The sequence below is a fragment of the Polypterus senegalus genome, chromosome 2, assembly GCF_016835505.1.
Source record: "Polypterus senegalus isolate Bchr_013 chromosome 2, ASM1683550v1, whole genome shotgun sequence".
Classification (NCBI taxonomy): domain Eukaryota; kingdom Metazoa; phylum Chordata; class Cladistia; order Polypteriformes; family Polypteridae; genus Polypterus; species Polypterus senegalus.
The window spans coordinates 188,733,115-188,760,570 of NC_053155.1; the positions used below are offsets into that span (position 1 = coordinate 188,733,115).

Here is a 27,456-nt window from a genome sequence, read left to right on the forward strand (position 1 = left end):
TAGAAAGAAAATTTTGCCAAAGCCCTAACCACTGTGGTACATCACTAGAATCATTTCTCCATCTGGATACCACACACTTTGCTGTAACCCCTGTTTCCTCCCTATTAGCTAATTTTTAATCCATAAGAGATTGTTATCCAAGACTCCTACTGATGTAATAGGCTTTCTTGTTGTAATCTTTTGAAAATGTGACTTGAAGCAGAAAACAGTTTATTTTGAGAATGGTTACTGAAAAGGATTTGGAACCTACACATTATTAAAACTTTTTTAATGAAATTCAGCAGCATTTTAGTTAAGTGAATTTTAATGTTACATATGAATCTCTTCTTAGGCAAAATTGTTTATAGTAATAATAATTATTTCCAGCCTAAAAAGACAGAATGAGATTCAAGCAGCCCTGGATGACATGCCAGTTAATGTAATTATAATTTAATTGAACATGCATATTTTTGAAATATGTGAGTAAAATCCAAAGTACCTGGAGAAAAAAACTAATTCAGACACACCCAAACTCCACACAAACATTGCAAGAGCTGGGACTTAAACCCAGGAATCTGCAGGTACTAGTTCTTTAAACAAGTAACATTTCAACATAAGATTATAGAAAAATAAGTAAATTGTGTTTTGTATTATCTGCAAACTGCTGTTAAGGTGAAGAAGTTCCATTTGACTTCAAGTAACTGGCACCTGTGAACACCTTGTATGCTATAACAGCAATTCCGGGCATTTTGATTTTTTGAAAGTATGCATCTGGTCCTACTTAATTGACAACAGACTCCTGAAAGAATGTCTGAGAACATGGTGCAGATTGAAAATAACCACAGAGGAGGAATCAGAGACCCCATAAATTTACATTACCTTATATAGTACATCTGTACAGCTTTATTTATAATAAAGACAAAATAGGTGGGCAGCAACTGTGCAGTTCACTGAAAGCTTTACTGATAATCTTAAAATGGTTGTGGATTTTTTCTACAAATGTAAGCAAAAAAGAATTTCAAGGCTAATGCTGGAGTTTCATATTTCAGATTAATTTGTAACCAAGATGAATGGTAAAATCTGACATCCGAAATCTCTTGAATTCAAAGCTCCTCCTTTTTGTTACAGAAAGCAAAGGAACAGGGTGGGTGGGACTGGAGTCAGTTCCCTGTCTGTCTCTCGCTTTCTCTCTCTTTTTTTAAGTACGTTGCTGAGAGCTGGGTGAGATCTGAACTGCATACTTTTGCACACTTTCATAACAGCTGTAAATTATGAAAACTGGGAAAATTTGCTTTCAAATAATGGACATATTTGGAGCTACAGTAGAAGCTGTGGAAAGGATATAAATTAAATGCTTCTTCATTTACAGGGTCTTTTGTGTTTTGTGAATCCACAAATTGCTACTGAGTGATCTGCACAGTTCTACTTTATGCTTTGGTGTCCAAAATGAGTTTGATAATTCTTCAGAACTTGTGATGTATATTTAGTCTGTTCCTCTCAGTGCTGATGTTTCTTAAAGCCTTTATATAGAAGAAAGAATTCTGAAAGTAAGACTGCTCTGACTTCTTTTAAATATATATATATGTATATTTAATTATTATCTTTTTGACTGAAGACATGTAACAGCTAGTCTGATTGGACCTGCTACAGAATTCCGCTGTGTAGGCTTAAATAACACAATGAAGACACATTTCTGCATCATTATGCATTTAATGTCAATGTCAGTTGTTCGTCTGCTGCATGGAGCCGAGTATGATCAGGACATTCAACAGGTAGGACTTCTTTTATCACAACAAAAATGAAATAATGTTGTTATTTTTCTGTTGCTTCTTTATATAATGTTGTAGTTCAGTACTACGTTATATTTTAACTGATGCAGAATATAAAAAATTATTCTTAGTTATTATAATAATCAAATAATTTCTTAGGCTGGCATTATATACTGACACATTTATTTTAACAATGAACTGCTTTGATTTTGATCTCTTAGAGCACAATTAAAAATTAAGTCAGTTTGTCTCTTTTGGACTATAAAATGGTTCTAGTGAAGTAAAAATCAAACTGCAGTTTGTCACACACACATAAAAGTTACTGTTAATTGTTTCATTTTAAGCATGGTGGATACACTAAGGAATGGAAAGAATCTAAGCTGTTAAGAGTTGTATGTTATCTCACAGAGACAAGGATTTCTTTCCATTTCTTTTTGCTGATCTCCTGTTTTTTAAGTATGCAAATAGGCATTAATAATTTTGACAATGTTTACGCTACATTCAAAAACCGGGTTGGTAAACTTAATTCTGGAACAGTTTTAGATCTCAGCTGCCTAGAGGTTTCCTGTTTAAAAATAAGATACTATACTCAAATGTGGATTAGTATTATTCCAGATAGGTTGTAGTGAATTATAGTTCACATTCTTTCATAAACATTAAAAAAAAAAAAGATCATCAGCTAAGGTTTTGACATTTCTTTAATTTATTGTGTCACTGTGGTTTGATGATACCTTTCCCTGTGTCCTTTAATAAACAAACAATCATGTTTTAATTAAATATTCTTATTCTATCAGGATCTAGAATAAATTTAAGCAAAATTGATGGAACTAATGTAATTGTGACACTATTTGACAGTATTATAAAAAAAAGATAAGAAAAAAATTTAACATGTTTACCTTTCACATGAAACATTTCTGTGTTCAACTAAACTGAATTCTTTACTGATATCCAATTTCAGTTTAATCAAAGGCCAGCGTATGGTGCTGAGAACAGTACTGCTTCCTCACAGTTCCAGAAACATAGCTCTGTGCTGCGTTTAAAAGTTCACCCTGAGTTTTGATGGGTTTTTACCCAAGCAGTTTACTTTGCTTTGACATCCTACAGATGTACACATGAGGTTAATTCATGACTCTGTGTTTGTGCAAGTATGGCCTGAGAAGGAATCATTTTCACTTGGTACTGACAGAAATGGCACCCAGCAATCCATAACAAAAATGCCAAGTATAGGAAATTGAAGGATGGATTGTTTAATTATAAAACTTTTCCCAAATAACCCAATTTTGGATTAAGTGGATGGATTTTGCAAGTTAGGTTACAAATTGAACTTTGCTTATCTATCTCTCATTGATTTCTATGACTCTACAAGCAACATAGGGTACTCAGTAACTCTGGTCACCACCCAACACAGTCAGACAGACTTGTCTTTATCCATCGTAGGCATTCCAAAAAATGAGTTCATTTTCACAAAGCCAAACATATAATGAGGATTCTGCTATATTAAATGTAGTAATAATAAACAAATGTGAAAATATGTGATACATTATAGAAATTTTTACTTTTATGAAATAAAAGAAAAAATAATACGGATCTATCCGCTTAATATGGATTTATTAAGTATCAAGAGACTGATGTCTAACTTTCTAAAAGCTGTTATTAAAATCCAAGCAATATGGATACTTAAAACTAGTTGTAAATTTGCACTGACTGCTGTTTAGTGTTGCCTGATTTAGTCAATAAAGCCCTTGGAAAGAAAAGAAAGATTGTTTCAATCACATTTCTTTATCCATTGATTAATGCAGTTTTCTGTTCCAGTGACAATAAAACAAAAGAACTAAGTTTACTTTTCCAGGAAATGTTCAAAGCATTAAATCAATATACCATATATACATAATATATAGATATAGATATATTTAATGCTACAATAAACATTTCGTATGTTATCTTGCACATGAATAGTATAAGTCAAAGGTTTCTTTAAAATAAATGAATAAGAAATGGCAGTGTAAAACCAAATCAGATCTTTTCCAAACACAAAACTCCTTGTATGCTTTATGTCAAACATGTTTTTTAACCACAGAAGATTATACATATGCATATTTTAGACTGACATATCTGATTAAAGGCAAACTCATTACATTTCTGATGCTTACATATTTGAAATGCAACAACTGTTCGCTGAAACTACAACACGCTCAGAAGTTGTTGGCACATTCCACGACTGACAGATTCTCGGTCATAAATCAAGAGATAATGTATGAAGTCACATCCCTAAGGCAGGATTACCTTAAAAATGGTTTGTATTATTTGACAAGGATAGTGATAAAAAAGAAGATATTTCCTGAAATAAAACTTTCTAACGATATTTTGCATATTGTTTTGTTTGAATGGTACATAAGAAGATTTTGTAAACTCTAACTGTAAAGGAGATCAGCAAAGAGATATTCATTTAAGATAAATGATATCCTTTTTATGGTGGGCTAAACAGAGAAAATAATCTGTAATAATAGCAACTCATTACTGTTTTGCTTGATATTTAATATTGCATTTTAGTTACTGAAACAAAGTCATTAATGCTAATCTATTTGAGACATCTTCATACTGAACTGAATTTTTACAATTATTTCATGCTCCAGAAACACATATAAACTACTTTACATCAGTAAAAGTGCTCTTCTAGTATCCTTGAGGGCTGGCATGAAGCCACTTTGTTGTGGGTGGAGGAGTTATCATCCGCTACATAGCTGCGCCCTCAAGGACAGGCATTAACAGGCTTTAGCTGGAGGAAATTCCCAGCTAGTTTGGTCTCAAAGAGAACTGCACATACTGATGACGCACAGATTGAAGCATTTCTGGCTCCATTTATCCGTGAAAATTTTTAATGGTGTCACGCATGTTTTCATTTTAACACACACATTTTATAAATTGTGAATTTAGACAGGATTTTTGCTTAGTTTCTTTTTATGTAAATGTAGTATAATCTTAAAAAGGACAGAGCTATGATTTTAAAATTACTGCCATTATTATATTTTAAATCTGTTTAGGGAGCAATGTCATGTTTACTGTTCCCCCCTTCCATTTTTTGCTGACTTCTTTAAAAATTTCTACTCCTGATAATGAGATACAAAGATGAGAGCAAAAAAGAATTTGCTGTGTACAGCCCATAGTAACTTGTGGGCACTACCACCAGTCTATAACAAATACGAGGTAGGAAAAATCAGTAGTACCACATGTGGGGCAAGCCATGATGGTCCTAGACTTCATGCACTGTTGGTAGGTTGATTTAGTGGTTAGGGAGATGAAGAAAATGCAGTGTGTATGAGATATGAAAGGGATGGTATGACTGGAGCTTGAAGTATTGGGAATGACTGGAAAAATCTGGTGAAGTCATGAAAGTGCTGAACAGAAGGAGTCTAGATTTACTGCTGAAGTAGACAAGATGGAAAGGTAAAAGACCAAGAATAGTAAGCAGAACTAGCAGTAACAGTTTTTGTCTATTAAGAAAGCAGTGAAGGTATGCTGGAGTTGGTGTACTTGTGTCGGAAAAATGGAAGTAAAGTAAAGCTGTAGTGGTGAAGAGGGTGAGAGAACATGTTATAGTTAAGATGATTGTTGGTAAATGACTGATAAATGTAGTTTTAACATATGCCTCACAGGTCAGCAGGAGAAATGAAGAGAAAGATGCATTCTTGGTACTGTTGATGAACATGACAGCGTGGGTGCCTCAGCAGAATTTGATTGTAATGAGTATGGACTTGAATTGGCATGTTGAAGCAACGGCTGATGGTTATGAGGGAGTCCATGTGGTTTTAGCTTTGGAACCAGGAATTTTGAGGGTGAATGATTCTGGAGTTTGGTGAGGCAATAAAAATGTTTGTGTGTAACATCATCTTTAAAACAGGAAAATGAGTTGGTGACATATAACTGTGGAGTGTAAGAAGAAGAATAGACTTGCTGGTGAAGAATGTTAAACAGGGCGTGACAAAAAAGTGTAAAGATGATACATTTGAGGGTTGCGCATAGCAATAATGTTTCACAAACAGACCCACAAAAACCAGACGTATGAAGAAAAAGAAAAAGAGATGAAGTATGTACCATGGATGAAGGTCTGTAAGTTGAAGGAGAAAAATGTGAGAAGTAAATACGCTGAAACATCATTAGCAGAAGCACCACGTGTGAATGGCAAGTGGGAAATGAGAAAGTCTGATTGAAAACAACAGAAAAAGTCTGCAGTTGGACAAAGGACTGCTGAGATACAAAAAACATGATGGAGGAATTCTGAGGTTTAGATGACAATTGAGGAGAACAAAATGTGCTATATTGCGTGGCAAAATACACAAGTATAATGTGACAGAATAATCTATAAGAAAGCCATTCAAAATTCTGGAATACCAGCTGGAAAAGCACAAGAACCCAAGATCCAGGAGTTTGTAAGTGAGCTGCAGAAATAAAGGAAAAAGGAAAAAGAAATGTGTTCAGCATTGCCAAGCAGATGCTAGAGAAAGACAGGTGTGAATTGCTTGGAAAAGGCTGAAGGGAAATTGAAGAAGTACAAGTAGAAGTAGCTAAATGACAAGACTGGATAGGATAATAATGTTTGTTAGGAGAACACAGACTAAGCTGTGAATTTTCAAAAGAGGATGTTTCAAAAATGCTGACAATAATAAAGCTAAGTAAAGCAGCAGACCCAGTTTGAATGGTGTTGCAAATGTTGAAAGCAGGAGAAAGTCCTGGAGTTGAATAGTTAACAGACCAGTACAGCACAATTGTGTGTTGTCAGGGATGCCAGGGGCTATGACCCGGCCGGGACGCCAGGAGGGACCGGAAGAGGGTCAGAGCCCGGCCTGGATCACGTGGGGTGCGCCTTCCGGGTTGTTTTGGGAGCCACGGGTCAAGGGCTTGGAAGCTCTTCCCTGTAGGGGCCCGTGGCCACCGCCAGGAGGCGCCCCAATGCCTTGGGATTTGTTTCCCCAGCACTCCTGCCACACCAGGAAGTGCTGGGGAAGACTTGAGGCGGTGCCCGGGAGCAGCGGGAGGACAGCCGACACTTCCGCCACGCTGGGGCGTGGCCAGAAGATTGCCGGGAGCACCTGGGGCTCATCCGGGTCCTTCATAAAAGGGGGCCGTCTCCCGTCATTCAGGGCTGGAGTCGGGTGGAGGTAGGACGAAGCTGTGAAGAGTGGAGGCGGCCCGAAGAAAGGCATTGTGGCCAGGACATTGGGAGTTTGGGGTTTGTGCACGTGATTAGGTCTTTGTGACCAATGAACTGGGGTCTTGGTGACCAAATATTATTGTAAATAATTTGTAAATAAACGTGTGGTGGTGTCAAAACAACATGTCCGCCTGTCTGTGCCCGGGTACCGTTCACATCTGGCGTAGCCGGCAGGATGCTCCGCCTGTTTCAAGGCGGAGACCTGTTCATAAAAATATTGTTGTGGGCGGCCCGGTGCAGCAGGGGACCCCACCCACGCACGCTGGTGCTGCGTGCACACAGCCCCGCGGTAAAGAACCCCACGGACCGCCAGGGGTCCGCAGGAGGGCCGTTATTCCCTGAAGCGGGCGGGCGTGCATTGGAAGAGTGCAGCGGTCTCCGGCAGCGCCCGTTGCTGGAGGCGCCGGGGCGGCATGGCGTCGGAGAGGCCACGCCGAGGGACGTTTCCTCGGTATGGCGGGACCTGGGAGGTTAGTTCCCTGCCTATCGGCAGCCGGCCCTTGGGGGCCGGGCGTGTGTTTTGTTTTCCAGGCAGGGACCTCCAGGATCCGCGTCAGTGGCGGGCGCATGCTGGTTTGCGGGCTCCGGCAGCACAGCGGCAGCCGCGAGGGCTGCGAGGAGGAGACGCTGCAGCTCGAGAGCGCTGGCAACAGCAAGGCTGCCGGCAAGCACGCGCCGCCGCAGAAAGGGAGCCAAGATGGCGCGGACGGAAGTCCCTCCCCTGACAGGCACGCCATTGGGCGGTGTGTCTTGTGTGCCCGCCGATGACTGTAGAGAGGCGGGACCAGGGAATGTCCATCACGGGCAGGGGAGACCCGATTGGGCGGAGGAGAAGGCCCACAGGAAGTGGCGGCGTCGGGAGGCCGACAGTCAGGTAGGCTCAGCGTCGGTTAACTTCCTGTCTTTGCGGCTGCTTTGGCGGAGCTGGAGCGGTCCCTTCAGCCCGCCGGGCAGCGTGTGTTACAGGTGCTATGTGCCCTCCGGGCTGAGGTGCTGGTACTGGAGAAGAAGGCGCTCGCGGCGCTGAGAACGTTACTATCGACAGCCGGACGGCGCGACGCTGGAATCTCCAGCGGAGAGGTACAGCGGAGACGGTGAGTACAGCCGACTCCGTAAAGCATATGGGAGGGCTGCTGAAAAGGCTGTGAAGACAATGATCAGTTCGAGTAAGCAGCCCTCCGACAGGAGGTGCGGCGCCGTGGACTGCATGCGCGGCGAGGGGAGTCCGTGAGGGCGCTGAAGGACACGGGCTGCTAAGTGCCCGGGTCCTAGCGCCCTCCGCCCGAGTTGGCTGCGGTCTTGCGCCGCACTATAGGGACGCAGACAGGACAGAGGCGCCTTTTATTCCATAAGGAGTCTCAAACCGTCAGGGCGTCCCAGAGTGAAGGGAGGAATAAAGGGCTGGGTGCCGATTCCTCCGATAAGGTGAGACGCGTTGCTGGGTGCACGCGTGTGGCTGGCTGCCCTCTGAGAGAGCAGAGGGAATCCCTGAGGCCGGCGGAGAGAGAGCGGGCGGTGCCGGCGACTCCATCGTCGAGAGGGACACGGAAGCGCGGAGAGGGTGCCGATCAGGCAAGTGCGGGGTGCGGTTGGAGGGGGAACGCTGCCCGTGCGTGGCACGAGCTGGGTGCTTTGGCAGCGGTTCTGCCCTGTGTTCTCTTTGTAGGGGCGGACCCGGGCGAGTTGAAGGAACCCTTCGTGGCGGAACAGCCCTCTGATGTCGGGCCGTCTGCAGAAGGATCTCTCTGTCGGTGCGCAGGTGCGCTCGCAGCTGGAGGAGCCAGCGGGGAACGAGTGGCTCAGAACAAAGGCGTGGAGGTCCCGGAGGGGGCCCACCAAGGAGGCCCGGGGTGCGGTAAAGGGGAGCACAACCTGTGCGAGGCACAGGGATGCACCATGGGTTGGTGTCTGGATTGTGTCTCCGCCCCTGTCCCTGCTAGGAGTGCGGGGCCGGACCCCGGCTGTCCTCGAGTGGGGCCCGTTTCGGAGCTCTGCTGCCCTCGGGGGCCGGGTCGCTCTTACCCACGAGTGGTCTTCGCTGGCTGTGGGGCACTGTCAGGGATGCCAGGGGCTATGACCCGGCGGGGCGCCAGGAGGGACCGGAAGAGGGTCAGAGCCCGGCCTGGATCACGTGGGGTGCGCCTTCCGGGTTGTTTTGGGAGCCACGGGTCAAGGGCTTGGAAGCTCTTCCCTGTAGGGGCCCGTGGCCACCGCCAGGAGGCGCCCAATGCCTTGGGATTTGTTTCCCCAGCACTCCTGCCACACCAGGAAGTGCTGGGGAAGACTGAGGCGGTGCCCGGGAGCAGCCGGGAGGACAGCCGACACTTCCGCCACGCTGGGGCGTGGCCAGAAGATTGCCGGGAGCACCTGGGGCTCATCCGGGTCCTTCATAAAAGGGGGCCGTCTCCGTCATTCAGGGCTGGAGTGGGTGGAGGTAGGACGAAGCTGTGAAGAGTGGAGGCGGCCCGAAGAAAGGCATTGTGGCCAGGACATTGGGAGTTTGGGGTTTGTGCACGTGATTAGGTCTTTGTGACCAATGAACTGGGGTCTTGGTGACCAAATATTATTGTAAATAATTTGTAAATAAACGTGTGGTGGTGTCAAAACAACATGTCCGCCTGTCTGTGCCCGGGTACCGTTCACAGTGTTCAGGGAGGATTCATGAAGACTAGAAAAGAAATGCATTCATTCCAGTTTACAAAGGAAAGGGAGATCCATTTGACTGTGGGACATGATAAGCAATTTGGAACCAGTAATTAAGGCAATTAAGAGAATGCTAAAGAAATGGATCAAGAAATCTGGTGTAAGTTTAGTGAGATTCTGCTTTGTTTCATGTGTGGGAAGGGAAAAACAAATGTGATCTTTGTCAAATGCAGGTAGAGCAGCCTTTTACAGGTTCCTATGAGAAGTTATGAGGTGGTCATTGAGATACTTAGGTAAACTGTGGTTAGAAATGATGTCAGGTGGTATGAAAAGAACTGGTCTCACCACAAAAGATGCCTAGGACACTAAAAGTGGAGGAAACCAATTAGGGGTAACCTGCTAACATGGGTAAACCCTGGAAATGAACATTAAACTGGTGATGGTAATTTGTTAACTACTTCTAGGTGTTTTCAGCTGTGACATTTAAAGTTTATTGATCTTTGTTTGTAGAGTTTACTAAAAATATAAAAAGAATCTTCTTACCAAACTTTCTATGGAACTATTGAAATCAATGTGTAAGTACCTGCCAGGTGGTCATAAAGTCATCCATCCAATATTTATGCTTGCCTTGTTTGGTTATCCCAAAAAGCTTTAGTATGCAGTAACAAGTGACAAAGTGACTGTGTGTCTTTATATAATTATTCCTAATTCCTGCATACAACAATTACAGAGAACCCAATTTTAGTGTCGTAATTGTTACTCAGTAAAATTAGAGATATGGTCAAGGCACTATAAGTTTCTTAGGCACACCTGGGCCTTTTGAGTGTTGACCTTCAAACTTCTCAGTTAATTTTGGTTTGAAGATCAAAGTTATCCAATATAACCTTATACAATGAATTCTACACATTCTGAATACTAGTCAACCATTCATTTTCACAAGTGTAGATGTGTTTTTTTATGGATGAAAAAAAAAACCTTGGCCTTACTTGCCAGCAGTCATACCACCTGCATTTTAGAACAAGAAAATCGCCTGAAGTTAAGCATGTTTAGGCCTGGCCAGTACTTGGATCAAAGACCAACCAGGAAGGCTTGGGTTACTGCTGGAAGAGATGTTGGAGAACATCAGAGAGAGCTTACGTTGTGATCTGTGTGTGGATCCCAATGCCCCAGTGCAGTGATGGGGACAATATGCTGAAAAATGGTGCTGTCCTTTAGATGAGATGTAAACCCAAGGTCCTGACGCTCTGTGGTCATAAAATATTCCTGGCCATCTTTCAAAAGAGTAGGCTATTACTGATGTCCTGACTAAATTACTCATCACAAACTTGTCCATTCTAGCCCAACCCTGACCCATAATTTGCTAACTTACTCTCTCACACCTGCATCACCTAATAGTTAATGTGTGGTGAGAGTACTGGCACAAAATGGCTGCCATCACATCATCCAGGTGGATACTATACATTGGAAGTGGTTGACGTGGCTCCCCACAGTCTACGATAAAGTTTTACTGTTTCTTGGTCCACAACCAAGAAAAGACAAGAACAAGCTTTGATGCATCACAGCTTCTATGACTATTTCCTCAGGTTTTCCATGTTTTTCCAGGTTTTCCCAGCTCCTTTGTGATAAGAAGAAGGAGCAAACTATAACCATGGTGATAATTACTATTACCAGCAGGTGTTCAGTACTCAATGATTTTAATTTTATGAGTAAAATGTCCTGCCACAAATAAAGACTTACAAATAGATAGATAGATAGATAGATAGATACTTTATTAATCCCAAGGGGAAATTCACATAATCCAGCAGCAGTATACTGATACAAAGAAACAATATTAAATTAAATAGTAATAAAAATGAAAAAAAATTAAAATAAAATTAATGTTAGCATTTACTCCCGGGTGGAATTGAAGAGTCGATAGTGTGGGGAGGAACGATCTCCTCAGTCTGTCAGTGGAGCAGGACAGTGACAAAAGTCTGTCACTGAAGCTACTCCTCTGCCTGGAGATGACACTGTTAAGTGGATGCAGTGGATTATTCATGATTGACAGGAGTTTGCTTAGTGCCCGTCGCTCTGCCACAGATGTTAAACTGTCCAACTTTAATCCTACAATGGAGCCTGCCTTCTTAACAAGTTTGTCCAGGCGTGAGGCGTCTTTCATCTTTATGCTGCCACCCCAGCACACCACCGCATAGAAGAGGGCACTCGCCACAACCGTCTGGTAGAACATCTGCAGCATCTTACTGCAGATGTTGAAGGATGCCAACCTTCTCAGAAAGTATAGTCTGCTTTGACCTTTCTTACATAGAGCATCAGTATTGGCAGTCCAGTCCAATTTGTCATCCAGCTGCACTCCCAGATATTTAAAGGTCTGCACCCTCTGCACACAGTCACCTCTGATGATCACAGGGTCCATGAGGGCCTGGGCCTCCTAAAATCCACCACCAGCTCCTTGGTCTTGCTGGTGTTAAGGTGTAAGTGGTTTGAGTCGCACCATTTAACAAAGTCTTTGATTAACTTTCTGTACTCATCCTCCTGCCCACTCCTGATGCAGCCCACAATAGCAGTGTCATCAGCGAACTTTTGCACGTGGCAGGACTCCGAGTCATATTGGAAGTCTGATGTATATAGATTGAACAGGACCGGAGAAAGTACAGTCCCCTGCGGCGCCCCTGTATTGCTGAACACAATGTCAGACCTGCAGTTCCCAAGACGCACATATTGAGGTCTGTCTGTAAGATAGTCCACAATCCATGCCACCAGGTGTGAGTCTACTCCCATCTCAGTCAGCTTGTCTCTAAGGAGCAGAGGTTGGATGGTGTTTAAGGCGCTAGAGAAGTCCAAAAACATAATTCTTACAGCACCACTGCCTCTGTCCAGGTGGGAGAGGGATCGATGAATCATATAGATGATGGCATCCTCCGCTCCCACCTTCTCCTGGTATGCGAACTGCAGAGGGTCGAGGGCGTGGCGGACCTTGTGGCCTCAGGTGGTGAAGCAGCAGCTGCTCCATGGTCTTCATCAGATGTGACGTCAGAGCAACAGGCCGGAAGTCATTCAGCTCACTAGGACGTGATACCTTTGGGATAGGAGTGATACAAGATGTTTTCCAAAGCCTTGGGACTCTCCCTGTTCCAGGCTCAGGTTGAAGATGCGCTGTAGAGGACTCCCCAGTTCCAACGCACAGGCCTTCAGCAATCGTGGCGATACACCATCTGGACCCGCTGCTTTGCTGGCACAAAGTCTTTTCAGCTCTCTGCTCACCTGGGCTGCTGTAATTGTGGGTGGGGATGTCTCACCTATGCTGGTATCAGCAGAAGGATGGTTGGAGGATGCAGGAGGTGAGAGTGGGTTACTGTGATCAAACCTATTAAAGAAGTTGTTCATTTGGTTTGCTCTCTCCACATCTGTTTCGATGGTGGCACCCCGCTTCGAGCTGCAGCCAGTAATAATCTTCATCCCATCCCACACTTCCTTTGTGCTGTTGTTCTGCAACTTCTGCTCCAGCTTTCTCCTGTACTGCTCTTTCGCCCTGAGCTGCACTCGGAGTTCCTTCTGCACGCACTTGGGCTCATGCTTATCACCACCTTTAAAAGCCCTTTTCTTCTGGTTCAAAAGGCCCTTGATGTCACTTGTAACCCATGGCTTGTTGTTAGCATAGCAGCTAAAATTTATAAATTCTGAATAGTCTTTACTTGTTTCTCAGCCTTATTACCTTCTAACTGATTGTTTCACACAGTTTTCATACCAAACTGAATATAATTGCATGGGATTATAAAAAATTGATCATTGTTTCCAGATTTTACGGGAGCAACATTTTAATGTCTGCCCTATTGAAATTTTAATTCTGAATGTTACGGTCGTTAACTGTCCTAATTCTTAAGTAGAATCTTTTTTTTCACTTTTCTCCTTAACATAAGTCAGTAAAGAATTAAAACAAATAAAATGTTAGTGAACTTCAGTCTCTCACTAGTCCTCATGTATGCTTAAACATAATTGTTCATTCACAATGTATCCTTTTCACTTTATAAATCATGTAGAATAGCATGTAACAGGACAAAGGAGTGGAATTCCTTTTAAAATGAGATCAAATTTGAAGTTATCCAGGATCTGTAAGAACCTGACTTTTTGAAATTTAATTAATTAATCTATCTTACCTATTTGTGTATTCCTTTGTTGTAACAATGGGAATAATACATTGCTTCGTCATTTGTCATGGACCTAAATCAAAGATGTTGCATTATTATGTTTCAGTCAGTGATTGTCCAACTTGCTATAACCTAACACAGGGTCACGGGTGTCTACTGGAGCCAATCCCGGCCAGCACAGGGTGCAAGGCAGGAGCATATCCCAGGCAGGGCACGAGCCCACTACAGGACACACACACACACACCAAGGACAATTTAGGATCGCCAATGCACCTAATCTGCATGTCTTTGGACTGTGGGAGGAAACCAGAGTACCCGGAGGAAACCCATGAAGACATGGGGAGAACATGCAAACTCCACCGAGGGAGGGCCCAGGAAGCAAACCCAGGTCTCCTTACTGCGAAGCAGCAGCGCTACCACTGCGCCACTGTTTCATTACTATGTTTCTAAGTTACTACTTTTCCAAAAAACACATTACATTTTACTTAGCAGAAAATTATGACCACTCGCTAAGAGTAAACACTTAGAAAATGATGGAAATATTCATAATGAGTCATAAAGGACTTCTGTAAATGTTAGTACAGTGCTTTATGAGCAGTAATTAGATTGGAGAGGAATTAATATGAAGGGTATGCTACTGTTTGTTAATTGTTTGTTGCAAGTTAATAACTGATGTTAACAAGCCTTTGTCAATGAAGCTGTTATGAAGTGAGTGGTTTTTTGAAAATCTTGTGACTCAGTTATGTTTTTCTGATGCTTTTTATACCAATTCTGGGTTTTAAAGTGTGCACATCACTATACTAATAGCATAAATGTCCAGGCACTTCCTGGTCATCTGAAATTGCTAAAATGCCATGAAACTCAGCTTACACATTTTTTTGGTTAGTATTTCCCAGCAAAAGAACTTTAGACTATGTATTTCTGCTACAATTAGGTTGTATTGTTTTGGGCTTGTCATGTCATTTTGACTGCTTATGAAGTTTGATTTGATTCTTGGCTAACATCAGAGGTGTGACCAGAACATCATGTGTGGGTGGGCATTTGGCTTGTCTTGGGGAGGCAACAAATATCCATCCGTCCATCCCCATTTTTGTAGGGGGGTCAAATAATAATAACAACATAGTTTTATATAACATATAAAAGCAAAAATTGTGGCATAAATCATAACTATTGTTCAATAAAATTAACAGAGGCAATAGAACTTGTATTATTATTTTTTGTGAACAAATATAGAACTACATATACAAGGTAAATATCAATAAAGTCAAATGTATACAACATATGAGACCAAGAACAGAAACGTGGCTCATTGTGGTCATTAGGGAGGCTATAGGATATCAGTTTCCAGTGTTTAACCTGGAAATTATCTACAGGACCGGTCTGCAGTTACTCTTGGCAAATTCTGAAATAAATTAATTCATATCTAGTTGTTCTGTGATGTTTTTCTCATGTGCCAGAATGACTAAATTTCTCAAACTTGAATGCAACATTGTTCGGCGGAGTGGAGTGAGAATGCGGTTCAAAGTAGAGAAAGAGCTTTCGCATGCAGTTGAAGACACACCAATGATGAGTGCTGTGACACATAGCGAATGCAACATAGGGAAGGCCTCTTTGTACTGCTGAATGCGTTTGCCTGCCTCAGAGAGATTAGCATCAGCTGGCAGTTTATTGATCAACATTGCTTTTGCCACAGCTATTTCATTTTGCAAGCTCATGCTGTTTTGCTCTGTCCCTGCAAGTGCCTGAAGAGGTTTCAGGAGGGAATGATCAAGAAATAATTCTGATTTTGGCAGGAGAAGCGATGTAGCCCACAATAATTCAACATTTCTCTGAGAGAATCTTGTCTTCATTTCCACAATAGCTCTATCAAGAATGCTGAACATAGCCCTTTTAAAAGTCTGATTAGGAGCAATTTGTTCATCAGAGTCACCATGCCCAAGCGTTAACACGACAATACTATCATCAAGCTGTAAATTAACTTTACGTTTCCTTTTGAGCGAATTGGTAGGCCTACTTTCACACTGAGAGAAATGCTCCTCACAGAATGAGTCGCATCTCATCTCCGTCAGTGTGGCCAGTGAAGCTGTCACCACCTTGCCCCAGACATGACATCAAAACACTGACACACGAAATTGTCTGGGCTGTAACCTAGCTCAGAGAGATGTGACTGAATTTGGTTACAAATATATTCAGCATCAAGCTGATTCAATTCAATTAAGCCAATCAGGTGTTCTTCAGGGATGGAGATCTGAAAAAATCTAATCACTACAGACACATTCTCAATGTTACAGTGATCCCTGGTACTATCACTTTTAATACAAAGTCCAGGAGAGTCAACCAATTCATATTTGGTCCTGATATCTTTTACCACCATTTTGGCAAGAGCCTCAATTATTTCATTTTGAATTACATTGGATGTGTATTTTGTGTTGTCTGGGATGTATTTTACAATTTATGCAAGTTTGGCATCTTTTTTGATTGTGTAATTGGAAAAGTCCCTCCTCCCCACCTTCGTGATTGTGACCACGCAGAGCCAGTTCATTGACTGCCAGGAACTGAACGGCCTCCCCAATGCTTTTCAAATAATATCTGTTCTTTTCTATCTGGGTTGGACCCAGTAGTTGAACTATGCTTTCACCCGTCTCTGCCCGGCGCCGATACTCTTGCCATGCAGACATGGCTCTGACGTGCGGGATACTAGACGCGTGTTTGTGGAAGCCGCCACCGTCTCTTTCTAGACCTTTTTTCCAATTAGTGTAGCCGTGTTTGGTGAATATGTCCTCGCGGTCCGAATTGGAAATACTAAATTTGCGGCATGCAAAGCAAAAGCTGGCATCACGGACAACAGGATATTAAAGCCATGGTCGAGACTGAAACCAGCTTGCACTAAAACATCTGAGTGTCTTTCCGAATGCGCACTTGGGATAATTAATTAAAATGGGCTGGGATGGGCTATCCATATTTAAGTCAGGCAGACCGGACTGTATGTTTTGTTGAAGGCAGAGGTTTGGAGTACCTGACACGGGCGCAGAGCTGGAGGATTATGTAGGCTTATCTACATCTTTTGGAGTTTCAGTTCCCGACGTGGGTGCGTTGTGCTCCGTGTTGTCAGCAGCGGTGCTGGGCTCAACCGTGGAGCCAGCAGCTCGCGGAAGAACAGAGGTTGAAGATGTCTGCTTTTAAATAAGCCACCTATGCATAGACTTTGGTGTTACCAACCAGAAAATAAAAGAAGAATGGAACGTATATGCTGTTTTAATTAAAGAATGTGGTCAACAGGTTCAAAACGAGCTGCAAAGAGAACTTTGAAAATAAAATGTTATTCTTCTCCAGAGTTTTCATTGGACAGACAGAGCATTTCGCAGGGTGGGCACGGCTTGTCTCTAGGGGGGCAGTGACCATGGTGGTCACGCCAATGGCTAACATCTTCTGTTTTGGTCCCTTTATTTCACTTCTGCTAGTAATATCTCTTTGGCAAATCAGAAGTAACTGGAGCAGCTAACAATAAAACATACAAACACTTAATGACTGTAATTAAGAAATGTTTACTTGCTTTAAATTAAATTTGTCAAGAATTGTTATCACATTTTTGTGAACTTAACCATTTAAAAACATATTTAAGTTATCATAAATAATCGTGTAACTTCAAGACAGTTTCCTGAAAAGTCAATTAATTTTCGGGGATTAACAAAGTATATAAAAAAAAATCAATAATGGATGTGTAGATGATTTACTGTAACATTTATGACTTACTTATCTTCCTATTTATGCATTTATTTATTTAAAGAGTTTCAGTAAAAGCTAAATTTCCCCCAGTACAAATAAAGATCTATCTATCTATCTATCTATCTATCTATCTATCTATCTATCTATCTATCTATCTATCTATCTATCTATCTATCTATCCAAAAAGAGGCTCAAAATGTAGGTTTGCAACTGCACACACAGACATCTGGATTTATAAATGAAAACTTGATGTGAAAGCTTCTGCATATTTAAAGACAACAGTCTATCTCTCAATGTCAACAAGACCTCATCACTAATCAAGAAAGCCCAGCAAAGACTACACTTCCTGAGGCGGCTGAAGCGAGCAAGTCTTTCCCCTTGCATACTCACCATGTTCTACAGAGACACCATTGAGAGTGTACTGACCAGCTGCATCACTGTCTGGTATGGCAACTGCAACATATCCGACCGCATGCTCCTGCAAAGGATAGTGAAGACAGCAGAGAACATTATTGGGGTGCCTCTCCCTTCACTACAGGACATGTTTCACAAACGCAGTGTCCGCAAGGCCTGCAGCATTGTGCAGGACCCCTTACACCCCTCACATGGACTTTTCACACTTCTGCTATCCAAGAGAAGCATCAAAGCCAGATCTGCCAGGCTGCAGGAGAGCTTTTACCCCCAAGCTGTCAGACTCCTTAATACCATGCTGCCCCCTGGGATCTTCCACACTGCTTCAGCCACCCCTAATAAGCAGAACTTTTACACATGCAAGCCACTTTCCTGCAAAGATGAGTGTGCATGTAGAAAATAACTGAAAATCTCATACTGACCTTTAAGTATTTTGCACATTGCACTTTGACATTCTTTGATATCCTTCTGCTATGAAACATTCTGACCTGTCATTGTTTACACATGTCTTAAACAACTATTATCATACACTGATAATTTCTGTATTATCTATATCTATTATTTATTTATTTAATATATTACATATTTATTGACTAAATTTATGTATCTAGATTGCATAACGCATTGCATTAATGTTCATATTACTTACTACACATCAATATTGCTACTACTTCTTTGTCGTGTCTTTGCACAATGTCTTGTCTTGTTTGTGTTTTAATTTTAATTTAAAATCCTAATTTTAATTTACAATTTTTGGTTTTAATTCTAAATTTAATTTAATTTTTTATTTGCACCCTGAGCTTCGAAATTTCATCTATCTGTATACTTGTATATGGTTGAGATGACAATAAAGTTTGCTTTGACTTTGACTTGATGTGTAAGCAACATTTAGGAGAAACTGAAAAATGAGAACACACTTGATCAAGTAAGGAGATGCAGGCAAACCAGTTAAATTACAATATGCATGAACAGTATCATTAAGCCTTTATTATTATATCTGACAAACATGTCACACCTCAAAAAACGATGAAAATGATGCACTAACTATATTTGAGTTCCTTTTAAAAAGGGTCAGTGCTATATACTGAAAGAAGGTAGTTAGCACTATTATGAATGAGAAGTTTTGGATTTACTGAGGGACAACCTGAAAGTGCAATCGGCTGTAAACTAATACGTAACGTCCCATAAAATCACAGTCCCGACAGCAGGGTCATGTGGTCAACACCAGGAATGTTGCTTAAATAATGAAAAAGAAGATGGTAGAAAAAGAATAGAACTTGTTGATTTCAAAATGCAAAACAGATGTCAGAATAAGATTCTTTACACAAAAAATGTAAATAAAAAAATAGATGTTTAAAAGTACATATATATTACAACAGTACATCCTGAGGATGCTGCAACTTAATATTTACACAAAAATAAATGATCATTCTCATTTTTTATCTTTCTTCATCTTTATAATGAAAAATGGAGTTACAAATGACTGTTAATTAGGATTTCTGGTCAGTGGAATTTTGTAGGCCGAGATGCTTTGGCTGATAGTTCATACAAATATGAATATTCACTGCTGACGATTTTAACAGTTAAGTTTGTAGAATACTTTTGCTCCATTAAAAGATTTATAACAAATCTGATACAGTGTTTTAAAAATACACCATTTCATCTAATAATTATGGCTATTAAGCTACTCTAACTGTTAAAGCAAGTGACCATGGCACTGTACCTTAGAAAAGTACTAAGTGGCCTAATGTATCATGTTTCAGTTCTTCATGATGCCAATTTTTCAATGTTAAAACATCACTACTAAAATATAAAAGAAATAAAAAATGTTGCAGGTCAGTGTTTCATGGAATTTGAAATACATGCATCTCCTCTGACATTAGAACAATCTAGACGAGAACAGGCCAACCCGACAAAGCTCGCTGGTCTTATGCACTTAATTCTTCGAAAATAACATCAAGTCGAGTTTTGAAAGTCCCTAAAATCTTACTGTCTACCATACTGCTTGGTAGCTTATTCCAGGTGTGTATGGTTCTCTGTGTAAAGAAAAAGTTCCTGTTTGTGTGAAATTTACCCTTAACAAGTTTCCAACTGTGTCCCCATGTTCTTGATGAACTAATTTTAAAATAACCATCTCGACCCACTGTACTAATTCTCTTCATAATTTTAAACATTTCAATCATGTCTCCTTTTAGCCTCCTTTTGCTCAAAGTGAAAAGGTTCAGCTCTTTTAATCTTTCTTCATAATTCATCCCCTGTAGCCCTGGAATCAGCCTAGTCGCTCTTGAAACTGATAAGAGCTAATACATCTACACATACTCAGAGTATGCAATCTAATGGGTACAAAATAACCTGGCATGCACGTGTGTAGAATGTGGGAAAAATACCAGAAGAACACATAAACATGGATAATGACTGGACTAGGAACTTAATCGAAGCCCTCACACCTATACGGTAGCAACACTTTTAAAAACATTACCTTATCTCCTTAAAGGTGGAAAATGGCAAAAATATTAACTCAGTGATACAGCTTAGAATGTTAATGATCAGCCCTTACACAATCTTTACTTTTTAGAGAACATGCTGCTGAATCCCCACTTGTACATTATTAGAAACAAATATTAGCTCGTGTGAGATTTTCTACACTATAAAAAAGACAACTGTGCCAAGAATTATGTGGCAAATATACAAAGATTTACTGTAGCTACAATTTAGAAAAATTTAACCAAGGAACAGTGACACTTCCATAAGAACCATATTCAGTTTAAAATAAAATAAAACAGTAAACAGGACAAAATGGTTGGAAGTATGACTGCATTTCTCCAGCTCATAAATTTCTGAATGAGGACACCACCATCCATTCCCAAATCAAGAAAAGAAAATGAAAATGAAATTTAAACAAGGTGATGCTCATTGTTTTTACATGTTAACGTAGCATCAGTTGACTTTCAATTGGTCTGCCTGAGAATATTTGTTTGTGTATGTAGGAGGAACAATGTTAATGACCCTCATCTATTCAAGTATGTCATTTCATTAAACGCATAATACAATCAAAGTACAAAAAAGTTGGAGCTAACATTCAGCTCCAGAAGATTGGATCCTCTTCCAGGGGTAGTCCCCAGCACTTTCTGCATACGTTTACAGAAGTTCACTTTCACATTCCAAATGTACCATGTTAAGTGGATTTGTAACTTTAAGTTGGCAGTGAGTGTATGCGTGTGCCTGCCCTGTGATGGACTAGCATCCTGCTTAGTACCGGGTCGTGCCTTCCACTTGATAGTGCATGGTGTGGTTGAGTTAGGAACAGATGTCCACCTGGTCGCCCCTGTTTAATCAAACTGAAATATAATCAAAACAAGTGCTCTGTAGCACGAAAGAAATGAAAACAGGCAAAATAGACGACTTGTTAAGGCTTAGTGAGTTTGTTCCTTAATTGAAGGCCATGAAATAGGAGCTCTCTTGAAATCCCTTACTTGTTATCAAAATAATAACAACACAAAATTGATAACAGTTAGATAGATTACAAATGTGAGGATAAGGACATAGATAGGCTTTAAAATAAGAAGAGAGCAGAACTAAAAACAATTAGTAGGATGGGTATTTCCTTCAAAATAAAAAATTTATAGGTAGAGTAAATGTACCCATGCTTTTTTTGATATGGCCTTCGGGCTAATATCCCCTACCCTCACCCTAACCTAGTTATCTAGTCCAGGGTTACAGGGGGCCTAAAACTATTCTGCCAGCATCTGGTTTAAGATGAAAAACAGTCCATCAAAGAACACATTTACACACCCACACACTCCCATAAAAGGCCAATTTAGAGTATTTAATGTAATTACAAACTCAGTATATCTCCACAGTTTCTTTATATCAGTTGCTAGTAAACAGCATTGTATTCAATGTAACATGCATTTTAGATCTAGAAAGACTGTACTAAATGTTCAGAACTTCTCTTTCTTCAATGCCATTTACTTATCAAGCATTAACAAACTATTTACACATACCGTACTTTCTAATCTGAGTTCAGAAAAGACCACTGTCTGATTTAAAAAAAAAAATGAACATCCTCACCTTTGCAAGACTTTGCATATCTTCGCACCTATTTCATTTCACAATTCTCACCCTAAAGTAATGTTAATGTTAAGACCTAAATTGTTAAAACATAAACTAAATCGAGTGGGTTATTCTGATACAGGTTTTTATATAATGTAGATAAGCATTTGCAAGAGGACAGGGTACTATTGTTTTAATAGGTCAAACGTTATTTTTATATAGAGAATGCACTTCTTGGGGCAGTTCATTAAAACGTTTGTAGTAAATAATGGTCCATGGGGTTACTTCCTAAAATCCCATGTCCAGTTTCCTCTAGTCTATGCAGTTTAAATGGTTGGTGTTGCAGGGTCCCATTTCTCTCCATGTATCAGATAACTATGTAGGAAAGACTGGGAGAGAGGGCAAATAAAAGGAGAAAAAATGAACAGAAAACTGAGAGAAATTAAAAATGCTAAATTACTGTTATCCATTCAAGAACTCAGTAGCACAAGGTAACTGAAGACTGATTAATTTATATATCTTGCTGTGATTTTGACTGTTGCATCAATACATGTCTTAAGAGCAGCAAACAGTGTTTAGAGAAAATATGTATTGTAAATGATGGCACATATGGGTGGGCGCCTTGGCCTCGAAGGGGCAAGGTTCCTTACCTGGACAGGAGGCTGGGTGTTCTTTGCCTTAGCCAGGAAAATGGCAGAAGATTCCAATTTAGAACTTTGTGCACTGCCGTTCCGGCAGGGCTGGATCAATGGAACCATACCCAGCCAGGAGGCCAGTGTGATAGAAGGACCTGGGGAGACAACTGTTCAGGACTACGTGCTCCCTCAATAAGTTAGGTGACAGCATTCCTGAGCAGTGCTACCAGCATGGATACCCACAAGACATGCTGACAGCTGTAGTCACTTGAGGCTGCCTTGTTGGTTTCCAGGGCTGTAACCTGAGGGTGCTGTAAAGATTTGTGATCCCTAATCTCAGGAAATCCTGCTCCACCCAGATCTGTACTCCTGGGTCTAAGATAAAGGAAGCCACTCCACCTCATCCAGGTGAGATGGAGCTGGGAGATGAGGTGGATGGTGGACTACACTTGCCTGGGAGTAGTGGAGAAATTAAAGAGAGAGAAATAAAAATATTGTGATTATATTTATTAAGAAACATTTGTAAGATTAATCATAATTAATTAACATTGAGGGTGGCACGGTGGCGCAGTGGTAGCACTGCTGCCTTGCAATAAGGAGACCTAGGGCCGCTTCCCAGGTCCTCCCTGTGTGGAGTTTGCATGTTCTCCCTGTGTCTGCATGGGTTTCCTCCGGGTGCTCTGGTTTCCTCCCACATTCCAAAGATATGCAGGTTAGCTGCACTGACGATCCTAAATTGTCCCAAGTGTGTGCTTGGTGTGTGTTTGTGTGTGTGTGTGTGCCCTGTGATGGGCTGGTGCCCTTCCGGGGTATTTGTTCCTGGCTTGTGTCCTGTGCTGGCTGGGACTGGCTCCAGCAGACACCCGTGACCCTATGTTAGGATATAGCAGGTTGGAAAATAACTACCTGACTAATTGACTAATTACTCTAGGGAATTGTGTCTGGGGTTTGGGGTGCTGCAACATTCACAATTGCTACTAGCCCAGTGATGTATTTGTATGGCAAAATATAATCTGTTTTTTAGAATAGTTTGTTAATAGTAATGTTAATTGTTTACACATGTAATACATTCTCCATGCACACAACACACATTTATATATTTAAATGGTGTCTTTTTAGGAGACTTTTCAATCATAGGAGATGTATTCACTGTAAGTACAGGTTTGCTGTACGTCAGAGCACTATTGCTGTTTAAAAATCAAAGGCCCTACTTTAAATTCCACCTTCACAAGGCATTGGATTGGTTTATAAATGTGACACTCTGTGAATCATATAATTGTTCCCTCCTACATTTAATGACAACTCACTCATGATTCAGACAAATACATCCTCGGTGCTCTGTGCAGAAGTACTATGGAAAACTCTGAAGGTGTTTTTAAGATGACAGATTATTTTATTTCTTTCCCATAAAAATAAATTGGAGACCAAGAAGGTGTCAGAGTTAATCAGTGGAATTACCATAATAAATCAGGAATACATCTGGTCTCCAAATGAGGCACTTTATAGGAAAAGACAGGTTCTGCAATTAGAATTTAACCTCTTGAAAACATAAAAGAACAGCTCATCTTTAAATTGCAACATCATTACCATGAACAAAGAGAGAAGGCTAATTAGATCTTATCCCAACAAATCCACAAGCAGGAAATTTGCAACACATTAACAGAAGTTACCAACACAGATGGAGATAAAATTATTGACCATTAAAATATAACACACATTTAGGGAGTACTAGAAGTCATCATATTCAACTCAATTTAAAGAATATAAGACACTCTAAGGATCTTTTGACACAATACAAATACCACAGCTAGATTCTCTTATTGCAGAGGAAATGGATTAACCTCTGACACTCTCAGAACTACTGGATGCTATAAACTTACTCCAGAATGGGAAAGCAGCAGGTCCTGATGGCTAACAAGAGGAATTTAATAAAATTTTTTAAACTAAATTATTTCCACTATTAATAGCAACATTTATAAAAGCCAGAGACAACAAAATTCCACAATTTTTTTTACCAAGCATGAATTACCATCTTTCCAAAGAGAAATAAGGACATTACAATATGCATCATACAGACCAATTTCACTTCTGAATAATGACATTAAGATACTCTCCAAAGTTCTAGCTAGAAGGATTGAGAAAGAGCTTCATTCTGTAATATCACAAGACCAAACTGGATTTATTAAAGGCAGACACTTAGCTTCAAATCTTCGGCATCTGTTTAATGTAATATATTCACCCATATGATCTATAACACTAGATATCATATTATCTTTGGATGCAGAAAAAAGCCTTTGACAGAGTTGAATGTGACTACCTATTCCCCATAGAAAGGTGAAGAGAGAGAGAGCGAGAGAGAGAGGGGTTACAAGCATGTACTGATACAGTGTGTTGCTACACCCACCACATAACAAACCCCCTCAGGATCCCAAATTAGGACCTGAGTGCAGCCATGCAACAGGTGACACCTCAGCACCACACTAGTTCAGATGGAATGGAACAGTGTGAGTTTATTTTTCTGGTGGCTGGAGCGCCAATTCTGCCACCAACCCCCAGGTTCTTCCCTGCAGGGCTGGATGCAGATTAACGTTATACCCAAGATGGAGCAATTGCAGATTAAGGGCCCTTGCTCAAGGGCACAATGAAGTAGAGTCACTTTTGGCGTTTATGGGATTTGAATTGGCAACCTTCCGATTGCCAATACAGATCCCCAGACACAGAGCCACCACAATGCACAAATTTGGGTTTGGTCCAAACATATCTGCATGAATGAAACTATTTTATACCATTCCAGAAGCCTCTTGTCTGTATTAACAAACATTATCTCACACTACTTCAAACTAGAATGTGGTACTTGACAAGGACACCCTCTATCACCATTGCTTTTTGCAATGATTATTTGAGACATTAGCCATTCACTTTCAAAATGTATTACAGATAAAGGGGATTATTAGATAAGGACTTGAACAGAAAGTATCACTATTTGCAGGTGATATGGTACACTATATTTCAGACTCACAAACAACCTTATCAGTAGTCCTTAATGCACTAGCAGAATTTCAAAAGATATTTGGACTTAAAATCAATTTGAATAAAAGTGTGTTTTTTCCAGTGATCTCTCTAGCACACAATATTAGAATCAACACCTTCCCATTTATGTCACAAATACATATAAAGCTTTTTCAACAAAATTTTGGTATCAGCATGGGAAAAATCAAACAAGATGTTAACAGATGGTCTCCCCTCATCTTACATTACTACATTATCGTCATTACACCAATAATTCAATTGTCCTTCGGTAACTCAGATTATATAACCAATTCAAGATGCACTTCAATGCAGAGAAGCTGTTGCACCTCTTCATGACAATCACCTTTTTCAGCCTTCTCAAACTTACATAGTATTTAATCTTTGGAAAATGTCCGGGATTAAAACACTTAGAGAACTGTACATAGATAATGTTTTTGCATCTTATGAACAATTAGGCTTCAAATTTAACTTCCCAGCAACACAATTTTTCCACTACTTTCAAGTTAGAAATTTTGCTAAATTGAACCTACTTGATTATCCACAACTCCCACCTATTTCAGAAGAAATACGGATCACTCTTGAAGACTCAGAGAGCATCTCATCGATATATAAAAACTTTTTAATGTCTCTTCCTTTTTAAAGATCCCAGGGTACAGCAGCAAAAGAAACTTTCACTTAATATCTCAGAAAAAGAGTGGAAGGCAGTAATACATAGAATACTTTATGCACAAAGCATTCAGTCATTCAACTGAAAATCTTTCATAAATCAAATGTACCTCATTTAAAATTGTCCGATAATGTTTCCAGGGTAAGATCCAACCTGTGAAGTTTACAATCTAACTCCAGCCTCACTGGGCCATGTTCTCGGCGTGCACCAAATTAACATAATTTTGGTGAAAAATCTTTGAATACCTATCAGACAGTATTGGTGTTACAATCACTCCAAACCCATTAACATCTGTGCTTGGTGTACTCCCAGATGGGCTTAAATTGGAGAAGGACAAAGAAATTGTAATTGCCTTTCTTTACTTCACTAATAGCATGTAGACTTTTGTTACTCACTTGGAAGAACCCCGCCTCATCACTTTCAAGTCAGTCGGCAACGGATGAAATAGGAAAAATCATATTATCACTTAGTGGATCTGTTCAAAAACTTTTAAAATATGGCAAGATCCAATTTATGAAATTTTAGAATAAGCATAAATATCGGGGAAAATTACATTGTACCTTCTTTTTTTTTCTTTTGTTTTTAATTTTTGCTCATGCTGCCTACCCTCCGCTCTTTTTCTTGGGTGAGTGCAGTTCAACTTGATTGTATTGAATGGTATTTTTTCATTGTATAACTATTTTGTTCTAAAATTTTTTTTTTAAATGGCAGTGTCTTTTTAGACACTGCTTTTGACCTGCAATTATAACTTTTTTGAAAGTGCCAAGCATATCAATGATCAAGTCTTTTTATTTTTATTTTTTTTAAATAGTATTGCAAATTTTCACAGCCTCTTATTTCATTTACTGCAACCCTCTCCTTAAATTTCCATCTCAAAAAAGTATGATTATATGCGCCTTGAATCCTTCTACTCATCTGAAAAGACAACCCCATTGTCAGTTACACTGTATTGTTTCCTTACACATTTTGGAATACTTTTGTAAATTAAAAGTATGAACAAAAAATTAAGCTAGATAAAAATTGAAGAGACTATTAAGAATGTAAAAAAATTCATTCAGCTCCAATTCTTTCACTTTTGGTATCTCAGTTTATGACTGTCACTCAGTTTTATCATTAACATTCAGGATTAAGTCATTTTAAAGCCTAATTGTTTGAAAGTTCTTGCTTAATTTTCTCACAGACCTGGGGC

General features: G+C 40.3%; 1 protein-coding gene across 1 annotated transcript in view; it reads left to right on the forward strand.

Moving 5' to 3' along the window:
* The first annotated feature begins 1,162 nt into the window (after window positions 1-1,162).
* The window catches only part of vegfd (vascular endothelial growth factor D), a 73,334-nt gene continuing 47,040 nt past the window's right edge, over window positions 1,163-27,456 (forward strand). The window contains exon 1 of the mRNA XM_039745055.1: window positions 1,163-1,751. Within this exon, the coding sequence (XP_039600989.1) occupies window positions 1,659-1,751 (93 nt within the window). The 5' untranslated portion in view covers window positions 1,163-1,658. The remainder of the gene's footprint in view (window positions 1,752-27,456) is intronic.